Consider the following 23,725-nt stretch of genomic DNA (forward strand, 5'->3'; position numbering starts at 1 on the left):
TTGTGTTGCTGATCAGCTTCTTCTCTGGCTTGCTCTCTGCAAAAAGAAGGGTGGGTTTTAAACTGTGAAGTTAGGAAGCAGACATAAGTAATATCTCCAGACTCCCCTCTATTTTATTGATGGGAAAGCTGAAGACTAAATAATCTGAATGATGCAGAATGAAAGTGCTTGTAAGTTCTGTAAACCTCTTTAGTTAGGGTATTGTTCAGAAAAGGGGCATGAGTTGGGTCTTGTTGGGCATTGTTGTTTTGCTCTGTCTCCTACTCTAGAGATAGATAATTTTTCCTTGTTTCCATCTCATTATAGTGTTAATTATTTTATTCAGAGTTTCTTTTATAAGAATTATTATGCATTGCTGGGAGCAGAGCTCTATGAAGTTTTTGCTACTAATTCTTGAAATAAATGTCAGCAAGATATGCATTACATTAAGGTCGCTTATGCTGTAAACAAACGTAGTATTTTATGGTATATTGATGATTCATAATTTATGTTTACATGTGATTATAAAGAAGATGCTCAAACATTATTTTTGTTTGATATGAGAATTATAGAAAGAATGCAAGTGCAATATGAACAATTATGAACTTGCACTTTTATGCTTATACTTGACTTTTAATTTCCAGGCGAGCTTTGTTGGGCGGCAGTTGGCTACCAATGTGTATAAATATACTCACTTAGAACCTATTCTATATGCCCTTGGTGTGGGAATGTCAACTAAGGATCCAGATCACCTAAAATTTCTCTTTGAAGGAAGTGAAGACTTCTGCTGTTTACCTAGCTTTGGAGTAATTCCTGCTCAGACTGCAATGTTTGATGGTGTTCCGTCTATATCGGGACTAAATATTGATCTTGCAAGGGTAAGAAAGATTTAAGTATTTAATTTTGTTTGTGCTTTAAATAACTATAGGGTTACTTTAATTAATATGTTCGTAATATTAATAAGTTCCCTTCCTTCTAGAAAAGGAGAATATAGTGTTTAGAGTAATTTCTTGGAATGCAAGAATACATTTACTTCATTTGTATAATCTGTGTCTTCCTAAAATGGTATGAATGATCAATTTGTTAAATTTTAATTTTTCTTACTGTACTTTTGTTAAACCACAGAAGTTAAAAATTTCTTTGGAAGTATTTTCTGTTGGGGATGAAATCAGAAAAGCAAACCACAAAACTTGCACCATTATTTTATTATTTGTTTGTGCTGAACACTATTTAAAATAACTATATTTGCTTGCAGTTTTGATGAGGGAAGCAGTAGAATATATTGATTATTGTTACAGGGCTGTTTTTCTTTACACAGATGCTTCATGGTGAGCAGTATCTGGAACTGTATAAACCACTGCCAACTTCAGGTCAGTCCTTTTGTGTTGCTCATTTGCTCTTCACCACAACAACAGTTCCTGTAGCCATGTTACAAATGGAAATAGGGAAGTGCTGTTTCCAACTGGATTTTTTTGCATGTTCCTTTTACAAGGGGTGATGGAGATCAGGTGTGCTTTTCTGTTCTATACTTAGTAAACTCATGCCTAGTCTTTAATATAGTAAGCAAATACACTACATGCGAATGTATTACTCATAATTTGATACTACCTAGTAGAACTTTCAGTTCTTTCTCTAGGGTTGTATCATAGAACTTTTGGGGATGTTTACCTAAAAATTGTTCAACATTGGTCATATCTGTGTGCCTTTAAGGGGATAAGATTTAAATTATGTACCTTAGGGACAAATGGACATCTTGATGAGGAGCATAAAAAAACAATTACTTTTCTTCCAGTCAAAATTCTCAAGATTAGTTACTGTAGTAGCAAGTTGTTTTCACGGATGACTATGTTTTCCCATTTTACAGTACCTGAGAGGTGTTTGTTAAACTCATTCAGGATATGCATGCAGTGTCTGGGTTTCTCCATTCTTCACTCTTCAGTTTTTAAAAATTTTTTCCAGAGTGTAGAAGGAAAAAAAGTAATCTTGCAAGCCATACATAAGTGGCATCATTTCTTCTTGGGGGAAAAAAAAAAAAAAATGTATGAAAGCTATAATGATTTCAAAGAAATCTATTAATTAATAATGGATTCCCAGGTCATCATATAGCTTTTTATTTTTACATTCCATAGGTTGATTGTGCAGATATATATGATTAACTATCTGTCTAGAGCAATAACCTGTTCTGAAAAAAAACTTCATAAAACCTATGCCCAGGCCCTGAGCTGAACTGCTCTGCTGTAGAGCTGTAGTTGTCTCAGTCCTCTTGACATTTGTGGACAGAAGTGATTTGAGCTGTCTTTGAAGTTAGCAATATGTTTAAGTCTGAAATGGGATTTGTGTTTAGCTCTGAATGCAGAAACTACAGCAAGATTCTATTGAAAAAATAACACCGAAACTTAAAAATAATTCTTCACATCTGCAAACCAAGGTTGGCAAATCCAAGACACTTTATAATAATCATGATGATTGTAGTTACTATGACTATTAATATGATTATTATTGCCATTATTATTGTTGTTAGTAAGGAAGTGTAGAGAGACATCTTTGGACTTGATTCCTGAAGAAAAATCTTAAAATGCATACATTCTCTTCTTTTCTTGTAGGACAATTAACTTCAGTTTCAACTGTTGCTGATATTCTTGACAAAGGATCGGGAGCAGTCGTTCTTATAGATGGTAAAAAGGTTTATAATTTTTTGAAGGGATGTAGTAAAATTTGACAGGCTTAGTTTTTAACCAGCTGTTCCTGTAAGAGCCAAGCTTTCCACAGTAAAGACTATTAGCTTATTGAATCTAAGTGGGAGTTGAGAAATTAGCTAATTAGCAATAGCTGTGTAAATGTATAATTTAATTCTTCATGGGCAGTTAATGTGCTGAAATAAGAACACTTTGAGAAAAGATTTTGGGGCAGATTTGTTTTTTCCTACGTAGGTCGAATAGTGCACTATACAAACTGAACAAAGTTCTTTAGTAATAATAAGGCAGCTATTTTAGATTCTGCCACCTTTCAGCAAGGTGGGCTGTATACACTTGTGTGTGTGTGTGTTTTGTGGAGTGTTTTTTCAAAGGTTAGTTATATGTATACATTGTGTAGACTGATCTGCAAAGCAGCAGTCTTTAAAAGCTTGTCCTGACTTCCTTTTTTATGTCTACATTTTTCTCTTCCAAATAAAACAAAACAAAACCAAAGATGTCCCTGCCCACTGCAGGAGAGTTGGACTAGATGACCTGTAAGGTTCTACCCAACCCAAACCCTTCTATGATTCTACGAATGTATCTGGGAATTGATAAGTTGTTGTTTTCCGAATTTTGATATCTTCAAGTGTGGTTATATCAAGGCTCTTTGGAAAATTAGGCTGAAAGAGTAGATTAATAGGCTAGTTTAATAGGCACTGAATCTCTAAACACCGTTGAGCTTTTATTACTTCAGTGTACATATAAAATTGTAAAAAGGCCTTTTCTGTCCCCTGTCCCTCCTAGCTGTGTTTTGCTTCCATACTTGACCAACATTAAACCTGTCTGTTTCTGCAACACATAAGTTCTCCTAGGGAGCAGAGTCTTACTGGTTTCTAAGTTTTGCCTGGAACTGGAATAGAGCATAATTAACAACACTGTAAATTTCAGTCTAAGGTTTAAGGTAACAGAGTAGGCATGAACTGGAAACTGGAAGCTAAATCTCAATTCAGTGTAAGAAGCTAAACTTCTTCAAAAGAAGGAATAGGTGATCTTTAAATCTGGCCCCATAGCTGTTTTCATACAAGGCATTAGTACTGCCTTTTGCATGAGTTGGCAATGTGGTTTATACACTAGGGATTCTTAATAGCTTCTAATACACAGTATTTTATGGCGCAGTTCTCTCATATTAAAATAAATTGCTAATGCAGTGTGAGATACCGAAATAAATACTAATTTCAGCACTCTTGTCAAATATTTTTAGCACTTATAACATCATCAGCATTTCGTCAGCTCATTTTTTAATTTTAATGCTTTCATATAGATAAAATTCATGATAATGTTATTTGAAACACATCATTAGTCTTCACTAGTCAGGAATTGACTTGCAGCAGTGCAACATGAAAGTGTGACCATTGTTTCTTGAGTTGTTAAAATGATCTTTGTCGTGTTTGAAGCTGAACTTTTTCTCTTGTAACAACATGTGCTAGCTGTATGAAAAAGGGGATTGAAGACAATAGATGACCTTCCTTTTTTTTTTTTTTTTGGTTTCAGTGAATACCTATTGTGGAGAGGACCTAGTGTGTTTCAATCAGTTCTCTTTGTTTTTTGTTGGAGCTGGAGGATTTGGTGGAAAACGAACATCGGAAAAGGCCAAGGTAAATTCATGCATATTCATATTTAAAAAACAACATATAAAAACTTCTGTCTGCACTGCAAGAAAAATATTTGTTCAGTCAAATAGGAAGAATAAACTAGCATTTGAGCAGCGTGGTGGTACAAACTCAAATGGAATTTAAATACTTGTGTTCATTAAAGACTCTGAGGGAAAAAAATGTACTGTTCACGGCCTGGGAAACCAATGCTTTTGTTATGACAGTTAGGGACTAAGCGAGCTGTTAAATGTGAGTTGATGAGATATTGCTACATTGGAATAGTTAAAGATACGGATATTTCAATAGAAAGTAGAGATTGTCTGGAAAATTTTTAGAATCTAAAATCTGTGGACTTGAAATTAGAAAATTTTGTCTGAAATTAAAATGCAATTGATGTTCATATAAAATGCATCATGTGGCCAGAACGCTCCTCTACAGGATTCATGTTAGGTCCTTTAGAAGAGCGTCTTCTGAAGCTGACAGTATAGCAGGCTATAATCTAACCCAATTTGACCCAATTATTTACATAGAAATAGTAATATATGCTGCATGTTGTACTTTGGGCTGTGCCAAATTTCTTAAAATCCCACTTCTGTAGCTCAGATGGAAAAAAACTATGAGTTCAACTGCACATTTTGGCAAGTCTTATTGACTCTTGGTTTTATGGAACCCAAATGTAAGCTTTGCAAACAAAGGAAACTTGACATATTTTAATTTTTTTGTATTTAGTTACTCCCCAAAATGAATAAATGAATAGATGAGGAAAGTAATTAATTTCTTGTTTAAAGCTAGCTTGGTAAAGTTTTTATTTTCTCAATCTACTTTTGATCTGAAAAATTTTCAGACACTTCTTGGAACAGAACAAGAACATAAAAGAGGCTTTTATTTGCAAGTTCTGATTTTCTCAAGTGGATTTTGTGAGCTTTACCTCTGTTTTATGTAGCTTTAACAGCAGATTTTTTGTCTGCTCTTATTTGAGCATACATGGCAATGAGGGTGAGGAAGAAGTTGAGATTTTAGATACTTTGTCTAGGGTCTGCTGGTCAGCTTGTGCCAGCTAGACTCGTATCAGGGTCCTGATTTAAACCTGTCTCAGCTCTCCTGTCGTAAGCTTCTATTTCAGTGCTTATATCTCCAACTGGGAATATGTGCTATGTGTCATCAGTTCAGCAGCACAGTGTGTTCTGCTGCTCACCTCAGATTTTCTTTTCTTCTGTTTAAGGGGAGAGCTATTTATATTTAAAAATAAATCAATTCTTGTGATAATTCTTTGTGCATTTATGCAGAGACTGTTCAAGTTTAGTTTATAACCTGTTTCTCATGTGTTACATATGTGCTTTTAGGTAGGATTATGTGTTAATATTGCATGATGGTGCTCTACTAAAAAGACTAGTGTGGTAAAAAGCTGAGAAGTACTCAGATATGTGGTGTTAGGTTTGAACTTGCAATTTCTAGAAGAGATCTCTAGGTGTAGCTCTTTATAAATCTGTGTGTTTGAGTGAAAGAGGTTTGGAAATCATGAAGAGGAAAGGAGAGAAGCAGCATTATAGTTTCTCACTTTCAGGGGACTGGAACCCCTACATTTTGCGAGAGAGTTAGCAAATGACAAGTTACATGAACACACAGTGTGTATGTCCAAATGCACGAAGTAGCTATTTGGGTACCAGACGTGTAACAGTTATATCTTCTTCAATATTATGTTTAAGCATAGTGTCAGCAATGACCAAACGTTGTATTGTGAACTAGAGCCTTCAGGCATTACAGTAATAAACAGTCAATTTGAATCGAGGCTATTTTAAGCTCAGTTATAATAAATGCCTAGGCTTTATACGTCTGTAATACTGGAGGTAATGTTCTTTGGAATTTTTGGATGTAAACTTACAAGTTCTTTTGACTTAAATCTATTATCAGTTATATAGACATTTTTCCCATATGTAACTTTAGAAATGAAATCTTGAAATGCATGCCGCTTCTAAGAGAAATGGGAAAAGCCTCGGAGCTGGGCTTTCTTGACCTGCTGGCAGAGGGGTTTCCGTAATTGTTCATGTGTTCACTGTTTTTAATGGCTTGATATCTCAGAAGGCCAGGTTGAGTATCTTTAAACAAACTGGAAATTGATTGGGAAGCCATTCTTGTTTTGAAAGCATGTTAGGCAGTGACCTTGTTGTCACGCTGGTTAACATGTACATCTGTTGTGGTTGTCTGAAGTGACAGAAGCAGGAGTGAGTTTTCAGGTCTTTCACCCAAGAAGTGGCTTAACTATACTGTTAAGGAAAAGAAAAAGGCCTGTGCTGTTAATAGATGAGAAACTACACAGCACTCAGTTTCCTTCAATTTCTTTTTTTGTTGGTAAAGAGCTTACACAAACTAAGATTAAGTAGGAGTGTTATAGGTGATAGTCACAGTGCTTCCGTTCATTTTAGACTTTATCCAGTTTCTTTTGGGGATTTTTTGTTTGTTTTGAAAATCCAAGAAGGACAAGGGAAAAAAAAAAGAATTTCAGCTACTTTAGTAGTTTTGAATTGGTTGTGGTGTTCTTTGTGTTTATCATGATCTGGGATGTTCTCTGTCACACTGTAGGTAAAGTTTGTGTCTTCAAAACTGAATAATGAAGCGGTAGATTACAGAAGGAAAAGCTTTTTTACTGTGATATGGGACTCAATATACGGCATGTGATTGCAGTAATGAGAATATAGAGCGAAACAAAAAACAAAAATAGCTGGAGGCTCTTAAAGACCAAAAGTGATGTAGTTCGTGAGTGAGGTAGTAAATAACTTTGTACTCCATTGCACTTTTAAGGAATTACTTGAGAAGCTTTATTTTTGTTTTGTGTTCCAAAACACTACATTTCTACAAGACAACTATTTTTTTAGAGTGAATAAGTCTTGCTTGAGCTTTTTTGGGTAGTTTGGAAGAAATGTAATCAAACTAATCAGCTATAACATATTACTATTAGCCAGATGCTTCAGGATCACTGTCTTTGTAAAGCTAACCTTGATAAGAGACTTTTTCTGGCCTAAATATCATTTTCTGTCTGTAAATGTAGGGTAGGAGGAACCTTAGCGGCTTTGTAAATGCTGTTTCTTTTTATACATACCTAACATTTTGTGGCATGGGTATGAATAAGAGACCTTTGCAGTGAAATATTAATACTGTTACTTTTGTTTTAGGTAACAGTGAACCCACCCCAGAGGCCTCCTGACGCTGTGATTTCTGATGTCACAACAGTTGATCAGGTAAAGTTTTGTATGCTGTTTGTGTAGAAATATTTATTTTGTTTGGGTAAAGGAGTCTCATATGGTGTTCACTAATAGTTCGAATTTTCTGATATGCTTCAGGTATTTATAGATGTATATTTGTCTGTGTATATATATCTATGTGTAACATGAAGTTAAAATTTGTGCCAAGTAATGACAATGTATTCAATGTCCTATATGTAACATTTTTTCATAAGCCTGATCCAATTTTGTAGTTTATTCCAGAATTCTACAGAAAAGGAGGAAATATTTATATTCTGTTGTAGTTTAAAAAGAGGTTGAAAAATTTACAACAATAGTACAAGCAAACACATAGTGACAAAAAAAGTACTTAAAGTTCACAGTTTTGAAAAAATTAAATTTCTGTAGTAGTATTAGTAGTAGCTGGGGAAACCCAAAATACTGACAGATGTCCATCCAGGTGTATTTCCATCTGTCCACAGCCTCCCTTCCATAGGCAAAAATGAAATAAAACAAAAATAAAAAGGTAAAAGAAAAAAAAGCATAATCGTATGCAGGCATCAGACAAATAAGACAGAAAGGTTTGGATTTACCAGTATTAAGACACTGACCAGTATTTTCAAAAGCAACTTAGACACAGTAGGAAGCTGTAGCTTTTAGACATGCTGTTAAAACTTTGAGCATTAATTTAACTGTGGTAACTGTGATGTCTGCTTAGCCTCTGCTTAATATATGGAGTAGTTAAACTTGAGTCTCATCCAGCTGATTTGTATGCTTGAAGTCCGTGTTAGCCCTACCCACGTAAGATGGAAAAGACAGCTTAGGTCAGCATTTCTTTTTGTGTCATAGATGTGCTTGCTGCATCCTAAAATTCACAGCGTTGGTCTAGGAGGTACAGTTGCCTTAATTCTTCTGAATAAGCTTCATTAAAGGTTGGCGAGGTGAGCAAGGAGCAGGGAACGGTGAGGGAGTACTTTGTTCCTGGGAGGTAGTTAAGTTTAGTTGAAGGTGCTCTCTAGCAGCTGGCACTTTATTAGATAAATACAGCTACCCTAGTGTCTCAGTAGTTAAAAGTATTTACTTTGGTGTTGGAATCCTGGTTCAGATTACCCTTTGTGTGATTATATCAGAATTGATTCCAGGTCCATGGCAGGTCAATCATTCAAGATGAGATTTGTGATCCCCTTGCTTATACAGTAGTTAATCTTAGTTTCCGAGCCTTAAATTCTTATGTCTGCCTTTGTTACTGTGTATGAAATGCTAGGTTCGTGAGATAAAGGAAGATAGTAGTGACCCTGTAATGCAGGAGTTGTGAACCTGCTTCTGCATTGGAAGTTTCTGGAAATTTATTTTTGGAAGTAAAGGAAGGGGCACAGAGTAGCCACCATGGTTTTTATCTGAAGATCTACTCTAACAGGTAGATAAATAAAGAGAATTCCTCTCCAACGAGATCTTAAGGGAGCCACAGCCAGTGGTCTTGGAGAATCACAAGAAGGCTTATCTGCCGAACTATTCAGCAGCATCTGTGCTTAAGTGATTATGCCTGTGTACAGGAGGGAGAATGTGTAGAACTTGGGAACCTTATGGGCAGGAATACAGGCTTTCATGTGAAGGACCACTTGGGGAAATGTTGTCAAGATTTTACATTTATGTATCTGTGGAGTGACACGTAACTGCCTAAAATCCTTTCTTAAAATGGAACCTGGCACACGAATTGCATCAAATTTTCTGAAATTTTTTTTCTTAGTGTTGATATGAAAAAGGTGTTGGCAGAAATAACTGGTGCTGTTTTGCTATTGAATTAGTATAAAGTATTAGACAGACTGGAAGTCAGTTTGCAGATGGCATTTGCATTAATTTGAGCTGTATTAATTTCCAGTAGTGATTGTGACCACTCAGTTATTGTGTTACCACAATTACATGGCTAAACTGCTCTTCATAATTAGCATTTTTTCCCCTTAACTTTCCATAACATGAGCATTTGTGCATTTTCTGATAAGCTGACCACCATGCATATCCTAAAAATGTTTACAGTGATGACTCCGTTCTTTCACTGAAGTCAGTGACTTGTTATCTTGAAATTTATATCCAGTTCCAGCTCAGCTGCACTGAGTTAATTTTTTTCCAAGTGGAAGAATGGGTTTTGCATGTTTTCAAACAGGAGAAAGCCCTGCTTAGTGAAGAGGATACTAGGAACGGAGGGATAATAATGATTTTTGCTTTTCGCCATGCGTTGAGCAGAGTGGAGGGTACAGTCACCTGCAGTTCCTTGAAAAATGACTGTGTTATGTCAGTGACCATTGACAGGAAAAACCTAATCCTTTTGGTTAGTGGTATTGAAGACTAATAGTAGGTAGTATGAAAGTGTTTATCCCTTTAAAATCTGTAACTACTCCTGAGAAGTTCTTTGAATACTAACCAGTGCTTATGAATGAGTTGCAGTACCATGGCGTTGCTAAGAAAAAATTAGAATAAATGCCCAACTTTCTAAAAGACTTTAAAGCTTAAAATTTGCATCCTACTGAAGAAGGATCTGAAATATTTCTTGTGTGTGTTCATGAATTTTTCCACAAAGAACTAGGTGACATTTTTTTCCATCTTGCCCTGTAGAGATGTGCATGTGCTGTGGTATTTTTCTAGTTCTCACTCTGTAACCTGAGCTGTGCTTTACTAGATAGATATACTACCATAAATCTTTTCAAGAAGATAGACCATTTGACAGAACGTCAAGAATTCTGCAGGGTGTTTAACTATTAGCCATTTAACAAGAAATGAATTGTTCAATTTCAACCCCATGAATGTTTAATGTAGTTACAGAACTTCAGAATTACTGAGTGGCTCTTGTCCTGCTGATTTTCAAACTGTGGTTATACATTAATCAATCAAACAGATTTTGCTGAATGATTCCTAATGCAGTTAGAATTGCAGGCACTGAATGACCTGTATCTTGCAGAGTTTTGTCTCTGTAGAGTTCTCCATTCACTCCCTTCCTGAATGTGTTGATTTCTTGAGAATTCATATTCTTATGGCACACAAAATAAACTGCAGTGGGTGTTTAAAGTGAATGGTGTATGTTGAAGTCACTTTTGAGGGAGGAAACAAATATGGAGTCTTCAGTCTGCTGGGGGCTTCATGTGAGGCTCTTTTTTTGTTTGCGTGTGGAAAAATGTGCAGTGTTCTGATGTTGTGCAGGTTGCCTCCCAAGACATATGCTGTCTTCTAGTATCAGAATTGATATTCTGAATACAAGATATCGTGACAGTAAATAAACCCAGTAGCCCATAAAATGAAAATTTTCAATAAGTCATTTCAGTTTTGCTATTCTGGGGTTCCTCCGGAACCTGAAAGCTACCTGTCATGTTTCCCTATATTGGAATACTAAAACTGTAACGTACGACATTTGCAGGACTTTTGTTAATGTCAGCTCATTTCAGTAAAATGTCTCATAATTTTAAGGAATTGTTGCTAGGTGAAAAATTCTCTTTGCTTGCAACAGTACCATATATTTCACTACAGCATTCTTCTACTTTAAATTTTGATTCTGTGTATTTGTTACTTGCATTGATGAAAAGGCAGAAAAGACCATTTAGATAGATTTTGAAAAACATGGTGTCTCAGCCTACTATGCTTTGGTATCAACTGTGTACATGCGACTCTACCTCCTATAAATTTCTATAATGCAATGTCATATGGGCTATCACTGTGAATATCTGCCAGCGCTACTTTTCCACACAACTTGTGGGGTATCTCAAACACATGATATTCCTGCTGTGTGGTTTCCAGGGTCAGGAAAATTGACTGTCCTTGCTTTCAGGAATTTTTAAATTCTTTGTTTGAGCTGATGAGACAGGTTGATTCTGCTCTGCTGGAGGAACAGCTTTTCACCATCCTGTCATTTCTGAGTTGCTTTCATTTGGAAAACTAAGATAATGTTTTAAATGTTGCGGAGTCTTTAGAAGAGAAAAATTCCAGATAAAGCTTGCTTGCTTTGTAGTCTTAATCCCCTTTGCATGCAATGCTTTATGATACAGTTTGCACTCATGTAGGCATAAATGATGCATTCCCTTTCCTTCAAGAATCCCTTCCACAGCAAAGAAAGAGAGGGCTCTAAGCATGAGCTGAGGTAGTGTAAGAGGTCAGTTTTCCGATGTTATTTGTTGCAAGAAGTGTTCTGTGAAGGAGTGGTGAGGGGAAAATGACCTCATGGTTAGTGACTGGTTGGAGCTGTAGTTTTTTTGACAATGGATTTCCTTTGCTTTGTCCGTGAAATTCTTATGGTTTGTGGGTAGCTGTTACTCAGGTATCCCAAAGCACTCAAGCATGAGTGCTGCTTAATCAATGGCTGATAGGAGAGGATGAGACAATAGAATATTGGAGATGAAATCTGGGCATTGCACTAGCCAGAGGGGTGTCTGAGCATCACAGGCTGAAATTCAGAGGTGCTCTGTTCTGAACTTGTGCAGTTCACTTCCAGAATGTGATGCGCTTTGAGGAATTAGGCCTTCAAATGTTAAATTGGAGAACCAAAATTGGCTTGTGCTGCTGACAATTATGACCTTTTCTGCTGTCTAATAGTTTCCAGTCTATAAAGTAAGGGTGTTTTTAAATGTTTGAGTCACTTTAATTGTACTGAGAGTGTTTAAAGCAGTGGTGTATAGCACCTGATGGTGATTTTAGGATTTTAGAGAATACGATACAGTGAGGAGTGTAAAAAAAAAAAAAAAAAAAAGGCCAGTTGATGTAATATAATGATTCTTTACTCATTCAGAGCTTTTAGAGAGATTCAGTAAATTCACACCTCGACTAACCTGATAGAATTTAAAATACACAAGCTATGTAAAGCCTTGTGTTCTAGATACAGATTAAGCATTGAGTGACAGGGTGTAAAGAAATTGCTACTTTTTAGTGGTTTGTTTTTCTTGTAAAATATGGCTTTTTTCTGTTTTCTCTGAAAGAGGAGAAAATAATTGGCACCTGCCATATTTCAAGTAGTCTCATCAGCACCCTGTGACTAAGACTGCAGGAGTGTTGTACGTCCCTTCCTGAGTCATTCTCTTCTGTCCTGTAGTCCTCTTGCTCATACTGCTGTCCTCCAGTTTACCTGAGTTTAGTTTCTCACTGTGTCAAGTGCAGCTAGAACTGCAGTTCTTAATCTAACTGGAAACAATTGTGCAGACAATTATACATAAATCTAGTTTGTTGTAGAGACATATTGGAAGGAAAGAAGTGCATGTGAAACATTTAACAGCCTAATGAATTATTGAACTAAAACCTACTGTAAAATGTTTTCTGCCTGTTGTCAGCAGGTTCGGTGCTATAAGTCAGTGCTTTACTTTGAGGGTGGTGTGATAAGACCCTTACAAGCTTCTGTGTAATTGGGGTGTAGATACTTATGTGTGGAAATTCATCTTTTATTCTGTGCAGATTTCACTTGTGTTTTCATTTTAAGCTTGTGTAAAGATTTGTGTGTATTTTTAGGGAACATATAACATATAACATAGGGAAAGAATAACATTACATGAAAAGAAAAATACTTGGTTATTTCCAGCCTATGTTTGTTTCCTTGGAGAAATTTTATGCTTATTTTAAACAGATTAGAAGGAATAAGTTAACGGAAGGTGAGTGTTTTGAATTAAGGTCATTTTTGGAATGAGTGTAATAAAGTCATGTGAGAGAGAAGATGATGAAAACATGTGCAGGGATGGAGAAAATATGGTTACAGGACCATTTTTTTTTTTCTCTGTAAAGATTGTAGTGCAGCATTGCCAGAAAACATGTAAATCTAAATTAACTTCAGAGAATAGCAGAGCCTCCTGAGAGCCTCAGGTGATTTTTTTTTTTCCCTGTTTGTAGCATAAATAATTTGTTTCATGATAGAATAAAACGGAGTGCTGCAGTAGCTTCACAGATAGGGAGAGCATGCCAGAAAAAAGAATGCTTAACAACAAAGGATGATAGGAGCCAAACAAAGGGATGTGAAGCCATTTGCAAAGATTTGATAATATTTTCCTAATTTGCCTAGAGATTTCAGTATGCAGAGGTGATGGAACCCTTAGAATTCTTTAGTGAGTGAGCATTAGTAATAGTAATTACTTTAAAAGAATGTTATACGTTCTGAGGCTGATTTCAAGATTTATACTTACAAACATGTGGGCGCATCCTGTCCTTGTCCCCTGTTCCCTTGGCCCCTGTGTTTATTCTTGTTGGGAAGATCAGAATAAAGTTTTCTAATCATGAAACTTTTGAAAAATACTTGAGGGCTTGGATTATACTAGAACTTTGTGTGGTAGGATGATAAAAGAAGAAAAGGTACAAGCCTGGCAGTCATTTCATCTAAACAAGGTGCTCTTTATTACCAAGATTTTGTTTCCTCCCCTTATATATTCATGTCTTGGTAAAGGATATAAAAATTGTTATTCTATTTGAAGTTCCCTAAACCAAAGTGGTTTGTTCTCTTTTGATTAAGTGGGGTGCTGTTAAAGGAAGGGCTGCTTGTAGATTTACTATGCTACTGAAAAATAGCTGATGTTCTATGAAGCCTGTGCCAGAATATACAAGTTGATTTTAAATTTAAAAAATATGCAGTAAGGCTAAACACTAAAGACATGAATAATGTGGGGAGAGGAAGGAGAAAAGATGTAATGCTGTTTTATACCCGTTATGCCTATTCCTGTTTATAGCTGTATATGTAGAGGTATTTTAATTGGACGTTCTAGTAATTCTTATTCTTGAGGGAGTCAAGTTTGTAGTGAATACGGCACTGTTTCAATAGTCCAGACCACTAAGAACATACAATTGCAAACTTGAGGTAGTACACAGTCTTGTTAAAAAATAGAATCATGTGTGATCCAGATTAACACAAAACATACTTAATCATTGGAAGCTGTTTGGAACAACTTATCTATTTTGTTTACTATCCACATGTGCCTGCTTTGAGGAAAAAGTAGCCCTTTTATCTTACCTGTGTTGGTTTTTACCAATTGCTCTTTCCTGATACCTCCCATTACCCTTACAGAGATAATTAACTGAAAAAGAAAATATGGCAGATGGGCATCACAAATAGTCAAAGAGTAGCTGCTTAATTTTAAGTACCGTCAATTACTTAAGTACTGTGCTAAATTTGAGCACTGGAAGCAACAGTACTGCCAGTTTAACTGGAAACATTCATTGTTCCTAATGTAAATCAGAGCTCACAGAGATGTGTAAGTCTAGAGATTTGTGGCTGTTTTTTCTTCATGAGATTGCTTGAATGCTTGCTCTTACTTAATTAAAGTGTTATGTAAAGTGTATGTATGTACATGTATGCACGCACATGTATATACATATACTTGAAAAGACAAGCTCTTGGGCAAAGCTGTTTTTTCTCCCCAGTTACTAGGGAAAATATATGGATAGTTGGCTTCCTTTTTCATTAGCTTTACTACTGACCTTTATTGCAGTCTGCAGGCCAGACTGAAAAATTGGCACAGACAGGTTGGGTATCGCCTTTTCTTTTGTGGCCTGGCACAACTCCTAAATTGTTAGGAAATGAGACTTGACAGTTCATGTTATTAATTGGAGAACAATCTAACCATGTTATGACTGACTTCAGTCTAATGACCCACATGAATTGACTGTTGTCATCCTCCAAGGATGCATCAAGTTTTTTTTGGTTTTGTTTTTGTTTTTTCAATGTTATCGCTCAAACTTCAGGAGATGTCATTATTTGAGGAATACAGAAAGTAGAGCCAACAAGGCTTTAAAACAATTCTGTTCTCATGAAGAATGTAATTTATATGAGGAAGTAGTTCCAAAGGCTGTGGTAAATAAAAAAGTTTTTTGGCAGACCTGACTTCGCTCCACTGAATCTGAAATAACCTCCTGTGTAACTGTTTTATTCAGTTCAGCTGATATGTTTTCTAGCTGTGACCAGTGCCACTCTCGTTGTTGCAAATAAAAAAAGGCAGGTGTCATCTGCCATTTTTGTGCATCAGTGTTTTACTTGATACATTGATCACATTTAATTTTCTGAACCTAATTATTTCCTAAATGCTACATTTATTTTCTTAGCAAAGAACAAACATTTTTTACTACAGTAATTTTGAAAAGCATTGATGGAAGTATTGTCTCTCAAGTAGTGCTAATAATCACCCCAAATAAATGGCAAGTTCTTATTACAGCTTTAGTAAGCAGCAATGGTGTAGCTAGATTTTGAGATTTGGGCTTAAAACAGAAATGTGCCTTTTTTTGGTCATACATAAATAGAATTTTCAAGTACTATAACTAAATGTTATTTGAGTTGAATTAAAATTTATTATAACAGCACCTTCCTGACACTTTTTCTAAAAATTCAAATTAATAGAAAAATGGAAGTGAGGCCTTAGAATTTCAATTTAGTTGAAAAGTCATTTAATCATTTAATTAATTTATTTCACTTATGGTATTTTTTTATTTTCTAGTTTTCAGGAGTGGTGATTTGCTGTTACTTTTTAGACTGTCTTGAAAGAAAAGTTCAGTAATGGTGATACTTTACTTTGTAGAATTCTGGCAAGAGCAACTCTTTGTAAGTTGTCAGTTTTTATATTTTTTTAAAGAAGGAACTAAGGATCTATTCTTCACGAAGTCTCTTTCATATTGTTATAACTTTGATACTGGTGGCATTAGGGTCTCAGATGGGTCTCAGCAAAGAAGCTAGTACATCAGAATTGCTCTTCTCTACCTTTCAGCAGGGAAAGTACAGTTTTAACAATTGCTTGGGAAGAGTGGGGACAAGTGACGATACAGCAAGTCAGAAGAGCAGCGTATGCACGTTATTCTCTGAACTCCTGCTGCTGTGAGGTTTTTATGTGTGTGAGTGGAAGTGTGGTGGCACTGCTAGTTCCCCGTTTTTCTTCTATTTGCGTGGGAACCGAGATAAGAGAGAACAGTAAGTGAAGGGCACAAGTGCTCTCTGTGGGTGATAATTGTTAGCCTGTTTCCAGCTGTATCTTCCCACTGATCATTTAACTCCAGCTGCCTCTGTGGTATAGTAAAATGTAAATATTTATGCTAACTCAATTTGCTTTCCTGTTCCAAACTCAACCAACGCTGTGTGTTTCACCACACCCTCCTCTGGGTGCCCCCTATAGAAGATCTCTGTGGTGTAGGATCACTTGGCTTGCTAGTCTGTTTGGCTTGCTCTTGGTGGGCTCGATTTGGCTTGTAGATTCCTAGCTAAAGAGTCCTGGTACTGGAGGATGCTACCTTCAGGAGATCTTGACTTTATTCTTCTCACCAGGTGAGATGCGTTAGCTGTTTCTTCTTCTTGGTGATGCTCTAAGTTTATTTTCAGATTATTTGTTCATTCAGCAAAGCATTTGCCCTCGCCTTTGTCCCTTTTGGAAGATCGAACTTGGATCTGTTTGAACGGTAGTCTTACATTAGTATGCAGTTTATAGTCTTTACTGTTTTCCTAAGAATTTGTAGGATCAATTAGAAGATAATTACAAAAAAAAATCATAATAAATTTATGTTTTGGGTGAAAGCAGAATTGCAGTTAGAAATTTCAGATTCAGTGACGCCATCTTACTGATACATTTTTGTTTTGAAAAGGAAAAGTGTTTCAAAAAGTGTAAACAACAATGTAAGCAGCAGTGGAAAAGTATTAGCTTAGCACTTGCCTTTCCAAGATTTCCGTGGTTAAGTGATGGTGCAGCTTAGGATTTTCTTCTTGCTCTTTTTAGTGTGTGTATCCAACTCTCACACACAAAAGCAGTGGCAATCTCTTCTACATTCCACTGTAACAGAGACTCAAAACACCTGCTGTACTGATGAAGGCTACCAGGACAAATAAAACAGAATTAGGGAATTACTTTGGGAAATCTTTTGGCGTTTTGTTTTTCTTTTGTTTTGGTTTTTTTTTTTTTAATTTCCCTTTGAGAAATCTGTTGTCTTTTTTTGGAGTTTACCCTCATTTAGGTAAACTCATATCATTTTTTATGATCCCAGTCCAAAATGCTGGGAGAAAAAGTTCAGTGATACGGGGTTCTAAAGGCCAATAATGTGCTCCTTTAAAATAAAATTTTGTTTCAGATTAAAAGCTCTTCTCAATTGAATTAATGTTCAGTTTGTCTGTGCTAGTTAATGTGATATACTGATTTTCTACTTTTGCGAATGTCATACTAGATGGTACTCCACACTCATCTAGTCACTGGATTTCATTGGAATCTGATGCCCATTGAATAAGATTTCAGCCCAGAAAGTTACATGGACTGCCTTATCATGCCTTTTTGTATTATGGAGTGCTGTGCACTGTACACATACAACAAATGTAAGATTTGATAACAAAAATGCTAAGGCCACACAGAGACAGAAAACTGTAGGACAGTAGCCATATTCTTCTTAATTTCTCAGTTTTATTCACGTTCACAGAGTATACAATACTGTATACTGTATTTCACTACTTTTTACTAGTGGAAGAGAATATTTAACATGAAGCAAATGTCTTCTAGAAGGCTTAACATGTTACTTTGGGGTTTTCTTTGTTAGATTTTAGTATTGGGACAAGCTACCCATGAAGCTGCTAAGAGAGACGTATGTCACACTTAAGTCAGTCATATTATTTCTGCGAAGGAAGGATAAAAATATTTCTGATCTGTAAGATTAATCAAATGTTGAAATTGCATGGTAGTTTGTGTTTATTTATTTTTTTTTTCTGTGTAGTATTTTTTTTGAGTTGTGGATGAATCTATTGAGAGAGGAGACTCTTTAAAATTACACTTCAAGCTAAACAACCTGTGGACAAGTCCTAAAAAATGCGTTACTGCCAGATTTTAGTGAAGCTGGATCTGTATGTCAGCAGAGTAGGTTGTTTTCTCCTTCCGTTAAACAACGGTATTATTTTCTTATGTACTAAACCCATGCACAGTTCTTGGCACATTTCACTGGAGTTTTGGCAGTTTGTCTGCTCAATAACATTTAATTGCTCTTTTACCTGCTTTGTCATAGAATGTTATCTAAGGACTAGTAAAATAGGTTGTGATCAGTTTGTTAATCTGTCATATGTTCTTGAGTGACTCCTGCTTATTCCTGCCAAAGACAACTATCCTCCTATTTTTCTTTGTCTGTTTCTTGCAGGCTGCCTTATATCGACTCAGTGGGGATTGGAATCCTTTACATGTTGATCCAAGTTTTGCTGCTCTTGGAGGTGAGCTGAGGGATATCAGTGTATTAATATTTGGATGAAGCATGATACAAATGTATTTTTAATTTTTTTTTTACGTAGTCTGTATGACTTCACCAAGCTGGAAAAAATAGTGGGTTTTTTATAGCTGTTCTTAAAGTCACCATTAGATGTCTTCGAAGTTCTGTGTGATGTTTCACTTTAAAGCATTGCTTCTTGTAGCTAGGAATGCAGAATTGTGCTTAGAAACCCACAATGGGAACCTGCTGCCTACTTTGTTTTCCTTTTAGAGCTTATTTGTTGCCACTATCCCATCTTTACAATCTCTGTTTCATAAGTAGAAATAATTTACTATCTATAAAGAGCTTCAGAAGGAATTCCATAAGTTCTTCAATAGATAATTCTTTCCATCTAAATAATTTTGAGATGGTGTTGGTCTCGGTAGAATTTTTTGTTCTTGTGTTTTCTTAAGCCCAGTCAGATGGGAGAGAGGGAGTTTCTTAGCACTTCTTACCTATAAAATTATTTTCACCTCTTGCTAGCACAGTGACTTTTTCAGGTATGTAATGCTACATACCAAAGCGACAGACAATAGGCTATATTTACTGATTCTGACGGAGATGTAATCACTAAAGAAGGGCCTGTTCTCTCAGATTTCTGGTGTAAAATTATTTTTTGGATTTCTATTTAGGCCTTGCTAGTAGATAGTTTATTTACCCCAGACAGCAATTTGATTTACTTAGGAAATTTTCCTGAATATGTATGCTGTCATCATAAAACTTACATGAAAAATTCTGGTCTTTAATAACTGGTCAGCAGTTTTCTGGTGACAGGTAAGTATCATCTTACGGTGTTCTTACCAAGATGAAAAGAGCAGGGCTATGCTTCTTTGTTCAGATCACACTTAACATACTTCCAAAAATCATCTCCTTTCATTAATAGATACTAATTAACTTTGGTTTGTATAATTCTATGTAAATTTTATTAGTAAATAATGATAGTAAAATAGCGGAGTCCATAAAGAGGTTTCCCTGGTTTGTTTCTTTGGCTGATGATGCTGGATAAATATTTAGGTGGAATCACCTGATTACTCTTGAAGATGCTGAAGGAGAAAAATACATGTTTATAATTGAAACCCCAGTGTTTAAAACAATGATGATAATCCTAGAAAAACCTTACAAATGAAGAAGAGTAGAAATTTTCTGCCTGCTCACACGAAGAGCACTGGCACTTGGACACAGTGAGAAATGAAACTAACTCAGGTCAGGTAGTCTCTTTGTCTGGGCAGAAAACTACTGATCTGGATTTTGAAAGTGTGGCAGTCTCCTCTCAAATACCTATACTATGTGTAGTTTCCAACAAAGAAGAGAATTGTTGTGGAGATATTTCAAAACTATTTCTCCTAGTTATACAAAAGCATTTTCCTTTTGGGCATATTCCCACAGCTTCTTTAATCTCTATAAATGTTCTCTTTGACTGGCTCTCACCAGCGTACGCTGGATGTGAGCATTCAGTGTAATGCATTCAGGTTGTGCCAAGATTATTGTTAAGCCTTCCTGTGGGTAGTGTATTGAAGAATATATACTACATGAAAAACATCTGTTTATATTCTTGTGCCTCCTCTAGCTTATGAATAGTTCTGAGACATTAGACACTAGAAACAACTTTTACTTACTTTTTATACAGACTGAAATGAAAACAAACTTGATTGCCTTATTGCCAACTTGATTGTTTGTTGAGTATGCATTAGCTTTATAAAACTAATGTATATTTATCTGAGTCCTGAAAATAGTGGTGGCTTTTGGTTCTTGCGTGGTGAATTGTGCTAAGGTTTTGAAGAGCTGAATGTTGCTATAGTATTCTATATGAGAGATACTGAATACTGGTCTGTAACAATAATGCCAATAATCTGTTTTAAAAGTGACTGCATGTTATCTATGAGCTTTCAGAAATACTTTATGCAGATTGTACAAAAGAGAGAGTGCTGTTAGAAGTGTGCATATTCAAATATGGGAAAGAAATGGCAGAATAATCAGAGTGGAATACTGAGAGTGAGAAAACAGACTCATGTTCCTTCTAGCCTATCCTACCCTCACTTCTCTCCTAACCTAATAAGTCAAAATTTCTTTTTTTTCATTCTTATTCCTGCTACTCTTGTCTTCCCTTTGGGCCGTATGTCAGAATTCCCATCATTCCCAGTGCTAAGTCCATGTGGCTAATTCTCTGCATGCTAGACTTTATCCTGACTCCTCGTTATTTATTATTTGGTTTTAGGTTTGCTTTTGCTTTTTTTTCTCCCATCTGTTGTCCCTTGGGATAACTTTTCATGCTGTCTAGGAGCTATGAGGAGTTGTTTAGAGATCAGGGAAAACAGGCTCTGGCAGCCAAGAGTGACAGATGAGTTCCAGGCAAAGCAACTGGTTTCAGGGTCAAAGGTGGACAGACCTGTCTTGAACCTGTGGGCTTTTGCAATTGCAATCAGTTGTGGTTCGTATACTCTGTCAGGTCAAAGCAACCTGTTGAGAGATCAGAGCATACGCAGTACAAGCAGCAACTTTAAAACTTAACTATTGTACTTCAGTAAATCTCAGGCCAGTTTTCAAAGGTTTATTTTGTCAGACTTCGACAGCACTGGAAAAAGATTAAGCACTAACACAGAGATTATCTTCTGCCAAGGTTCAATTTCTGCTCCAAAGCAAAGAAGTGCAAGGAAACCTGACCAAAAATGTCAGTATAAACAAAACGTTTTTATTTTTCCTTGCAAGTGTTCAAAATGCCTGAAATCTTTTCATGTTGTTTCCCAATTCTAAATAAAGAAAAGTTATTCCTGAAGTGTGCCTTGTATTTTAAGACTTTTGACCACCATGAATAGGAATTAAAAATGAGAAGCATCAAATTATCTATCACTGCTTTTTAATCACTACCCTCTTACCCTTGATATGCATACTTCTGTGTAACTGTGTATGTGGTCTGCCTGTGCACATACACTAAATCAGGTAATCTCCTTAATTTTTTGCTTTTTCACCTCTACAGACAGGGACTAAATCTACTTGTGAGTCATATATAGCATAGGCAGTGTTGGAATGCCAGTTCTCAGTGAGCAGTCTCCTTCAACTCAAAGCAGAGGATATAAGAAATGGTAAAAGACACTTTTTGAGTGACATAAATTAGATTTAAAGGAGAAAGGCTTAAGAACATTATTGGAGGAAAATGCTGTGAATAAAATATTTGTAGAAGCAACATGCAAGCTCCTAATATTACAAATACTAAAATGTTACTTTTTGAAATAGGATTTAAGAAGCCTATACTTCATGGACTGTGCTCCTTTGGGTTTGCTGCTAGAAGTGTTTTGAAGCAATTTGCAAATAATGATGTGAACAGATTCAAGGCGATCAAGGTCTGTGTGTTCATTTTCTGCAGTTAATTTTGTTTTTCTGGTTTTAGTGCTAAAGAAAATTTTTTAGGTTGGGAAAAGGCTCTTGCATTTTCTTAACTGCCACAATGGCTTTTATTTATTGCTACATGCATTTTAATGCTTCTATCTGGTGTGTATGTTTAAATATTTAGGCTTTCTATATTGCTGGTTGACTGATTTTTCTCTCTCTTTTATTTTTTTTTTCTTATTTCAGTAGAGCCTGTGCTTCTAAGCTTTGCATGTATGTATGAAAAATCTGAATATACTCCTACTTCTTTCTTTTTTCTTTTCCTTTTTCCAGGTTCGCTTTGCTAAACCAGTCTATCCGGGACAAACATTACAAACAGAAATGTGGAAAGAAGGAAATAGAATCCATTTTCAGACCAAGGTCAGAACACACTTGTCATTGTGGACGTTAGAGAAGGATGTTGTTTAAAAGACTGGGAGTATGACCTGAATCAAAGAAAGTGGCTCTTCAAGCACACCGTTAAAGGTTTTGTAAAGAAATGAAGTGAATAGAATGAAATATTCTTACTTATTTTATGATGTCACTAAGATTCCAATAATACTACTTTTATAGTTGCAGGACATATAATACATTCTTTATATTAAATAATAAGAGAACTCATTTAATTGTTTTACATTTTCCGTGTTTGTCCAATGTGGAAAAGCAAAAAGCAGTTGTTTTCAGGTCAGCATAGTTTATACTTGTTTTATACAGTTAACCACACTCTTGTGTGTGTGTCTTATTTTTTTTAAGATTTGTTTATCTTAAATTAAATCCTGACAGTTAGTTTGTGCAGGTAAACTTCAAGAAATCTAGGTTAAATTGAGATAAACTTAAGCTGTATTAACACAGAACAATTTACTTAAAAATAAAAGTTTCATTGGAGTTGGACATAGGAACTACAATAAAACAGAGTTTATACTTTGATAAATTCGATTTTTGCATTCTATTTTCTTTGGCATTGCTGTTAGCGCTTTGTGGGTATCTTGTAATGTTCTTCTAGACTTAGCAGAATATGTACTGGAAGGTAAGGGTAAAATACTCTATTTAGAGGCAAAAAGTAAATTCTCATTGATTCTGTTGTAGCATCCTGAAACACTGTCACTTTCTTAAAAGTATGATTTGCTACTGGTATTTGTCAATATGCGTGGCTTATACAGATGCAATTTACATTGCATTGGCTGGCCAAAGTTTTGTAGCTCCATCTCTGTTAAAATACAGGCAGCTGTTGATTAGTGAGTACAGCGGCAAGGATAGTTGCAGCTGTGAGGAGAATTGGACAGGCAAAATCAAGTGAGGAGAGCCATCGTAAGGATATATGATTGCTATTTCCATAGAAATACAGCTTTGTAGAATAAGTGTTTACTGAAAGAGGTAGATTTTATTTGCAGATCTAATGAGTGTGAGCAGCTATAGAATTTAAGAATCGTAACAACATTGAGGCTTCTATGTACAAACTTTCTGCCTCTGGTTACTAGTAGTAAACAATATAGTTTAGTACCTCTAATGAACTTTAGGGATCACTCTACTGGACATGGCATAGCTTTATTTAAAAGACTCTACCACACAGTTTTGACAGAATTTGTAGACTTCAGGTATTTACGTTTGAGGGTTTACATGTACAGCATAAATTAACAGA

General features: G+C 35.7%; 1 protein-coding gene across 2 annotated transcripts in view; it reads left to right on the forward strand.

Annotated features, from left to right (window-relative positions):
* The window catches only part of HSD17B4 (hydroxysteroid 17-beta dehydrogenase 4), a 62,855-nt gene that overhangs the window by 24,288 nt on the left and 14,842 nt on the right, over nucleotides 1-23,725 (forward strand). For both annotated transcript variants that reach the window (XM_054054068.1, XM_009562912.2), the window contains exons 13-20: nucleotides 624-857; nucleotides 1,298-1,349; nucleotides 2,583-2,654; nucleotides 4,206-4,309; nucleotides 7,477-7,542; nucleotides 18,619-18,688; nucleotides 21,955-22,061; nucleotides 22,381-22,467. In XM_054054068.1, the coding sequence (XP_053910043.1) occupies nucleotides 624-857; nucleotides 1,298-1,349; nucleotides 2,583-2,654; nucleotides 4,206-4,309; nucleotides 7,477-7,542; nucleotides 18,619-18,688; nucleotides 21,955-22,061; nucleotides 22,381-22,467 (792 nt within the window). The remainder of the gene's footprint in view (nucleotides 1-623; nucleotides 858-1,297; nucleotides 1,350-2,582; nucleotides 2,655-4,205; nucleotides 4,310-7,476; nucleotides 7,543-18,618; nucleotides 18,689-21,954; nucleotides 22,062-22,380; nucleotides 22,468-23,725) is intronic.

This window comes from Cuculus canorus, chromosome Z (assembly GCF_017976375.1).
Source record: "Cuculus canorus isolate bCucCan1 chromosome Z, bCucCan1.pri, whole genome shotgun sequence".
Classification (NCBI taxonomy): Eukaryota; Metazoa; Chordata; class Aves; order Cuculiformes; family Cuculidae; genus Cuculus; species Cuculus canorus.